This window comes from Diorhabda sublineata, chromosome 5 (assembly GCF_026230105.1).
Source record: "Diorhabda sublineata isolate icDioSubl1.1 chromosome 5, icDioSubl1.1, whole genome shotgun sequence".
NCBI classification, from domain to species: domain Eukaryota; kingdom Metazoa; phylum Arthropoda; class Insecta; order Coleoptera; family Chrysomelidae; genus Diorhabda; species Diorhabda sublineata.
The window spans coordinates 11,601,793-11,610,258 of record NC_079478.1 but is presented as its reverse complement, the minus strand read 5'-3'; the positions used below and the strand labels follow the sequence as shown (position 1 = coordinate 11,610,258).

The window sequence follows — 8,466 nt, the reverse complement described above, 5'->3', positions numbered from 1 at the left end:
ATGCATATGTGTCAAATAATGAGAAATTTGTTTCTATTCTAATACAAGTTTTACTCTGCGCAATTCAAGGCTCGGAAATTGAGAAAAGACAAAATTTCAAAGTGTCCTAACTCAAAACATATGTAAGATAATAATTCAAAATTTGCTGGTGTTCATTCATCTCTACATATAGAACAAATCTGAGATGTTTGGTGGAATGGCCTGGTTGAATTGACATGGAATGATCCACCTATGCAATAGAAGAATATTTAATTAATCCAAAGTTTTTATTGCATGTTATAGAAACAATACTTGATATCTGTACAAAAAATGTATCGTTTTACAGGATTGCACTTCTAAACAACAGATTAACATAAATGTTCACAATGAATAAAAGTGATTGTTGAATGAATTTAATAACATTTTATCTTCCTTTGGCTCCAATCATCATAAATGCAAATCATATCTATAAATAAATTTTTAAGTCGTAGAAAAAGTACAAAATGAAATATATTACACAATTATCACAATTGAATATAGGATTTAAACAAACCTTTTTCTTTAAATACACTTTCAATCAATACAGTTTTTTTCAAATGTAACTAAAACTTTAATTTGATTTTGAGATTTTTTCAGATTTCCATATTCGTATACGCTCCTTTAGATCATCAGCTGAAAAGAAAAGAAGAAAATGCATCAAATCAATAATTTTTACTACAGAATTTAGCTTAAAATATATCCAATGATTTATATATAATGAAATTAAACAAATTGGGATAAACATAAAAATTATTTATATTAGATTACATTTACCTGGAATCAACATTTCTTCAGTTAAAACCTGTCTATTGAAAGGATCTGTGTTACTATTTAATAAATGTCTCAAGATTACAGGTCTGTCCATAATCTGTCCGCTTGGAAGTAAAACAGGATCAGACATAAGAGTATCCATTAAAGGATCCTTAAATTCATCTGGAGCATCAGCTAACCAGTCTTCAGATTTCTGGTTGTTTTCGAGAATAAGACAAGCTTTATTGGACAAAGCTCGGAATTGTTCAATTTGTACTGGAGTTTTGATGGAAATACGTTCTAATCTAGCAACTGCGTCTTCAAATAATTCTTTCCTAAATGATCTCTACGAAACAAAAGAAGACGGAATTAAAGAATAAAAGAACTTTTATGTTATAACTTACCTCATCACCTGCGAGAGCTGCTGCGAATTTATCACAATCTAAATGTAGGTAAATATCAACTAATTGACTAAGTAACCTTCTCGGTTCCCAACCATATTTGTCAGGATTCCTCACTTTCAAATCCTTACATTTTTTACCACAAAGCTGCTGGAGATTGAAATTCAACATTGAAGCTAATCTAAAATTGAAAAAAATTAAAATATTTTTGACTTTAACATAATTGTTGTATACCTATCAACTAATTCCAATTTTAAGAATGGTTCCTTAATATCCACCGTTAAATAATGAAACATGTCTACTGTCTCTCTGGCAAGCGTCAAATACGATCTGCACTGTCTTTCGTCTGAATTCAGCTGTCTCATTCTACTTTGCTGTTGTTCAGAAGATAGTTTTGACCATTTATCTTCGTCGCTAATCAATTCCTGTACTTCGTGTATTCTTTTTAGGGATTCTAAGGATTCGTCGAGTAAAAATGTGGTGTCATTCATTAACATATTAACGAATTTAACAAACTGTATTCCGCTACGGGATTCGTTGATAACCGCTTGGCGATGGACGGATGACAACCACATTTCTAAAATGAAAAAAATGAGATTAATATGTCTTAATATGGTAATGGTACAGAACAGATACCACGTAAAACTTATCAGTACTCACTTTTTATAATTAAACTTATGTGATAACGTATAGAAAATTTATCGTAGAATTCCGAACTTGAGCCTGTAGTTTCGACATCCGTGTAGAATTTCATTAAAGAACTAGGGAGTATAGTTTGCGAGATATGATGGTTCATAAGACGAGAATAAATTACTTCACAACGAGGTTGTATTGTTGGCAATATTACAAAAACTACTTCGACTAGTTTGGCAACTAAATATGGATTCTTTACCATATTTGATGAACATATTGTCACTAATAACCATGATATCATACTATCTTCCATATTGTCAGCAATTACGTTGGGGAAATACCTGAAAATAATGATAATTAGTAACTGTCTATATGATAGTTGAAAACATATTCTATTAGTTTATGTCCATGTTAACCAGAAAGGAGTTTCAATCAATTTTATGTGAACAAATATTCCTTTCCAAATAAAAATTTGATACAGATTTCATTTTTTAATAGTTTAAATCTAATAAGGGACATGAAATATAAAAGTAAGAAAAAGGTATCATATATTCTATTTGATATAAAATTATGAAGTATTGGAAACTATTTCAGCAATTTCAGAATATCAAGGTAAAATTATTAACCAACTCAATTTCAATCTACCAGTGTATATTCTTAATAGAATGTAGTGATAATTATAATATCACTGGATGAGTTTATAAGGATCGAGTTCAATCAGATCAAAACAAGAGCAGGGTGACATATGAGGACACAAAAATGAAAAGGTTGAAATGATATTTTATTGAATTCAAAAACTTATATGTGCTTAAACATGTCATAAATAATAAGAAATTCCAAAAATTGTACTTACTGTAGTGCAAAGAGGAGAAACTCTGCAATATCCTCCATATACCATTCAGGTAATGAAGAAAATGCTGGAGAATCTACTGCAAGAGGTAATTCCGGTAAAGGGCTACCAGGGGGAACGTTCGTCATTAGGCTCATTAAATATTCTGATACAGATGAATAAAAGACAAGGGATCGTCTCATTAAATTCTTATCCAAAATACCAGCATCTGCGCATATCTTGGATCTGCAATGTTATAAATAATAAAGTAGGAAAACTTCAAGACGATTGAAATTAAATAAAACAAACTAATTAATTACAAAGTTATGTGCCTTAGATAACTTACTTATTCAATTTCTTCAGTTGTTGTCTCCATCTTTTGATGAATTGTTTATTTCTATTGGCAAATGGTGTGTTTCGCCACTGTGCCTCGGCTGACACGGTTTCTTCGAGTAATTTTTGTAAATCTTTTATCGCTCTCAACCTTCTTTGATACTTTTGAAGGGCAGGTAAAAGGGACAAATGATGGCAGTGTAATGTTAGGAACCAACATATTGTTGAAAAATTCGGCGTTTGATGCTCATGAGTTTTACCTTGAAACAAGAAAAATCATATATGAATTTTTAGTGCATGACGAAATCACAAGGTAATAAATCTGGTGAATTGGTGAATTCTACTATTTACTAAAAATATTTAATTAGTTTAGTACTGGAATATCACCAATATTAAGAAAATAATGAGTAAAAATAGCACAACTTGATATACACAAATTATACAGTTCATATTTCAATTAAGTCATATTGTTAAATACCTAGAGCTTTTACTGGATGTCACTTATTCCAAAATTATTATTCAAATTTACAAACTCACCAAACTCTGCTAACCAATCTGCAACTTCCTGAGAAGTATATTTAAGTCTTGTATTGTTGTTAATGGATACAACTGTCTCTGGATGAAAGGGGTACATAAAATCCATTTTGTTAAGTTTAATTTTTAATGAAAGAAACTGTAGTACACTTAATAGATTCAACATAAAACCATCTCCGGCCAGAGTCCTTTCTTCCATTTGTAGCTGAGATCTGAAAAAAATTTACAACTTAAATTATAAGAAATATGCTATACAAAAAAATACAAATAATCAAGCTTATATGAAATTTGTCAAAATAAACTCACCTTTTTTCATTATATTTTAAAATTTGAGCAATATAATTCAAGCAAAAGTCTCTACTATCCTGATTTGCCATCATAAAATGGAATATTCTATGTTGTAGTCCTCTAGTGTTTTCTAATTCAGACTGTAGGACTTGAATTAAACTCTTATCACTGGAACTGTTTCCGGAAAAGAACTTTTCTGCCACCTTGAAATCGAATAATGATTATTATTTCATATTCCTATTCTTCAATAATGTTAAACCACAAAGGGTTGATTTTAAGCAGAAGCAATAATGCTTATCAAGAAATAAAGTGAAATGTTGTTGAATTTCAGTAAAAAGTTAGTGGTATAAGATACAAATAAGGAAATGGCTGCTGCTTTGATAAGAACTAGATTCAAAGTTTGGGATGTCAATATGTATGGTGTTCCTACTTTAAATTGATTAAGAGGTAATTTGTAGTTTGGATTGGTGAAGTATATCAATAATAAGGGCAATAGATGCAACTATCAAAGAAAGGACAACAGCGATGATGGTCCCAGAAAGAAAGGACAACAGGGAAAGTGAGTTGCGAAAATTTTAAATATAAAATAAAATATATTATACAATTAAATGAAGAAATATATTAATAAAAATACTGTCAATGTTAAAAGTTATATTTGGGTATAAGTGGGTGAATATTAATGGAAGTAATGGAAAACTGATATTCAAATTTGTACTGCTTCAAGGTATTGTCTCATTACAATTTTTTATTATGTAATAAATAATCTATATTTAAAGTAATACAAACAGTATGGTATATTTGTTTAACTAAATAGTTTGTTATATAACCTTAATTTGAATATAATATTAAATAAGAATATTTTGCTTCATTTAGTTCAATGGGAATATTTTTTATTAAGTTCGTAAGAAAATTTTGTATGAAGAATTATTAAAAATCTGACAATATTTATTTATACAATAAAATGTATGATAGTTATTATAAGTGGAAAATACAAAAGAGTATGTATAAGAAGTTATATAGTTTGGAAATATATATATAGCAGAAAAATAAATTGTATTTTTTCACACATTTTCATCAAATTAAATAATTCAATCTCTCATGTCAGTTTATTGTTTTTTTATTATAGAACTATTTTCAATACAATTACCTTGGGTTCATCTTCTGCAAATACAGACACATTCAAAAAAGGTCCAAGGAATGAGCACCTCATAATCTCTCTTCCAGCTGCTGGTGTGCTTAGTGACGGTAAAAATTGAACTTGTTTGGTAACTAGAGTACAAATAGGTCGTGGTCCGCACCTAACATCTGTCAATTCAAACAATGTTTGAATGGGAGCTCGATGCTCATCACCAACTATACTAGCTTGTTGCATAATTTTAAACAGCCCTTGTAATATAGGAGTGAATACATTGGAAAGTAATTTTTCATTTGTGTGAGTCCTATTAATCAGTTCAATTAAGAAACCTCGTGGAAGAGATTGTTGTAATACTGGATACAACAAGGGAGATTCTAATAGATTTTCAGGTGTGATGATAAATCCTGAAAAATAAACAAAAATGAACAGATGTCTGTTTGAATTTGAAATATAGTTTACCTTGCACTATAAGTGTAACATAATGAATAACCTGAGCACGTAGCTCAGTTAGGATATCACTCATAGGAGGAATACTTGATCTTTTTGGATTGTTCCTCTCTTCAACACCAACTCTATTGTAACAATCCATTAAAAAATTGATAGCAACTGTTACACTATTTTGAGTACCCTTATTTAATGTTAAAACAGGCATTGGGTAACTTTCTGTTGTTGGACTGGAAGAGGAAGGGCTCAAATTTGATGGACTAGCTGAAAATGATCCTAAACTTCCAGTCTCACACATGTCAGACGTCGTTTGTGACAGAGCTTGAAAGGGATTCTCTTCTTTTACTATTTTGTAAAGTATCTCCATAATAGCATTTGAAGTAAGGTCCCGCACAGATATATTAGGAGTTTCTTGAAGTATTTTAGCTGTTTCAGGTAAATAAAGACGCGTTTCTGAAGTGTTCTTGAAAGTTGATAGTAAAACTCTTGCCACTGATGAATGAAGTTGTTGTAATGTTAGTTCAGTGGATACAGTTTGTTTTCTTTGTAAATCTTTCTTTTGTGCATCTAAGTCATCAACCTAAGAAAAAAACACAATAAAAACACAAGTTGATTCAATGCTCACTTTTTGATATTATTTACCTCCATATTTTCAAAACCAGAATCAATGTCAGTATTTGCACAAATTTTATCTGCACCACCACCTATGTCATCAACTTCCATATGAATAGAACTAGTTTCAGAGTCGCTTCTTTGAGGTGGAGCTCTAGATCGACTTTTTGAACTTGATGGCATATTAATGTCAATTGGTTTGGTAGGTTCCTTGAAAACATCTGCTTTCTTATCTGTTTCAGGGTTTTTAAGTTCACTGTTAACATCATCTGATTTAGAATCATCCAAAGGATTAGGAGTTGTTTGAAAATTAACTGGAATATGTACAAGATTTGTGTTTATTGGAGATTGAGAAGTGGGAGTAATTGGAGGTGACAATGAATTAGACGGTGATGTACTTCCTCTGGCAGTAAGTCGAGCTAAGCGTCTTCTACGTATCTGAAATATATTTGCATATTCTTAGTTTTGCTTGCATTAGTATAATGGATAAACTAAATACTTAATAAATTTTAGCTGTTCAATTTATTCCTGATATACAGTTGTTTATTTTCTATAAAATGTGTGAAATTATCAATCTACTACTCAACAAAACACAGCTGTATTTAATCATAAACTAAGCTTTACTGCCTATTATTAACAAAGGAAGCAGCCTTAACAATAGAAATGTTATCAATGTCATCAATGAAGATTTAACATTGACCTCACATACAGATAAGGAATCTATGAAAAAAATAAGATAGTTTGATATTACTGGGTGTGTTTTGTAGTATTATGTTTCAATAGTAATTGATCAAGGAACAACGTGTTATAAAGAATAATGACATGAAAATGTTTTTCGCCAGACTATTGACTGAATATAGAATTAAGGGAGAGTTAACAACAAAATATTACAGAACAAAAACAAAGAATACTTACTGGAAAAGTAAGAAATATAATATTTTTATAGCTGAAATTTGTTTATGACAATCATTAGTTGCCTAAGCCATCATGCAATCAAATATGCTTTATCATCATGGCTAAACTTTGTTTATCAAAATTATTAGCTATCTAAGCCATCATGCAATCAATACTTTTTCAGGTTTCAACACAACATAATAATAATACAAAACACATGGAAGCCACATTTCAAAAACATTTAGTATGAATGAAAAATATTTTTCAACTGAAAGTACTACTTTTTTTTCTATATTTTAAAATGGAATTTTTATTTGTTGGTTCACTGAAAGATGACGTACTATTTCATTTTAATCATTTTCAATCTCGATTATGTTGTATTCACTTATTGTAAGTATTTAAAAAAAATAACAGAAAGTTAAAAAAATTTCCAATATCTAGTTCGTTTTTGCGTGGAACTGCGATGATTTTTCACATCAAGTTCATTAAACGTGTTATGATTGATGTATAAATATAACTACAAATAGGTAAATATACTGTATTCACATCCCAATCTTTTGTTCTCACAAACAAAGCTATTTAAAAAAAAACACTAAAATGTATGTATGACTATAACTACCATGAAAAATTTGGTTTGAATTGATATAACAGGAATTAATTTGGGTAACTGGTTGGCATTAGATAGCACTTATTTTCACCTTTGTGATAATAAAGGATCATGTAAACAGGTATTTTCTTATCTAAAATTTAGATATGCGGGACTAATATTAATGTAAGTTTGGTACTTACTTCTTCTTGAGTTAATTCGCTCATGATTTTCTTTGTGAAGCTATTTGGTGATAATTTTAGTAATAAAATTTTTTTAATAATTTCGTTACAACGCGTACCAAATAACCACTAAACGAATTTAAGGACGTCAAACCAATGACTTTTGCTTTCAAAAGTCATTGCGTCAAAATATCTTCGTCTATTAGTTCGGCTGTCATCGGATAAAATTGAATTTAATCGATAAGCTGAAGTATCGTATTTGAAAAATTAATTGGAGCTTCATGATATAAACTTTTTCATTACATATTTGAATACTACCATATTGGAAATAGAGTCAAATTTTTTCAATTTATTATTAAGCTTCATTTTATACGGTTTCTCAACTTCGATTATCTTGCAATTATAATCGATTAAGCTCGATAATTAGAAAACAGAGGCTACAATAAAAGCTTATTAAGAAATAAATACTCCTACAAATTGGAGATAAATAAGGGACAAAGATATGCCGTCACTTGTTGCTAATTCTCAACGTTAGATTATGTATCCTTATACATCTTTCAATAAAAAAATTGTAACGACAAAGTTGGAAATGTTCGTTGTTAAGGAGTAATGAATGAAAAATAACATCAATCCTTACAATCGATATCTGTTAGTGAGTAAATAAGTAAAGTTTGCCATAATATGAGGTTGTGTTAGAAAAAAAATTATTAAAACAAGTAAAGTTATTAATTTATTCACCGGATGATCCTATAACGTATTTCTTTACTTTTGTTCATATTTTTATAGTACTTTTTACTCGTAATAGATTACTAATAACCTCTTTATAT

At 29.6% G+C, this 8,466-nt stretch overlaps 1 protein-coding gene across 2 annotated transcripts; it reads right to left on the bottom strand.

The window, feature by feature from the left end:
- Positions 1–247: 247 nt before the first annotated feature.
- LOC130444493 (ubiquitin conjugation factor E4 B) lies at positions 248–7,825 on the bottom strand. Of its 2 annotated transcripts, XR_008909960.1 has the most exons (14): positions 7,661–7,825; positions 6,008–6,415; positions 5,381–5,945; positions 4,934–5,325; positions 3,805–3,989; positions 3,502–3,710; positions 2,978–3,224; positions 2,656–2,877; positions 1,830–2,143; positions 1,404–1,746; positions 1,173–1,350; positions 793–1,114; positions 533–651; positions 248–445 (listed from the first exon to the last, which is right to left on the bottom strand). XR_008909960.1 is itself a non-coding variant. In XM_056779639.1 (13 exons), the coding sequence occupies exons 1-13, from the start codon at positions 7,682–7,684 to the stop codon at positions 590–592; spliced, it is 3,471 nt and encodes a 1,156-aa protein (XP_056635617.1). In that variant the 5' UTR covers positions 7,685–7,825; the 3' UTR covers positions 248–589. The 2 variants fall into 2 exon arrangements, 1 of the variants encoding a protein (XP_056635617.1); XM_056779639.1 differs by having other exon boundaries at positions 248–651.
- Positions 7,826–8,466: the final 641 nt, after the last annotated feature.

What these genes read in the sequence shown, in the direction of transcription:
- LOC130444493 (XM_056779639.1), bottom strand. Translation starts at nt 7,684, where the DNA reads ATGAGCGAATTAACTCAAGAAGAA. An exon ending in CTGGTTTTGAAAATATGGAG is followed by an intron (nt 5,946 to 6,007) that starts GTAAATAATATC and finishes TTTTTTTCTTAG; the next exon opens with GTTGATGACTTAGATGCACA. An exon ending in AGATTGGTTAGCAGAGTTTG is followed by an intron (nt 3,225 to 3,501) that starts GTGAGTTTGTAA and finishes TCTTGTTTCAAG; the next exon opens with GTAAAACTCATGAGCATCAA.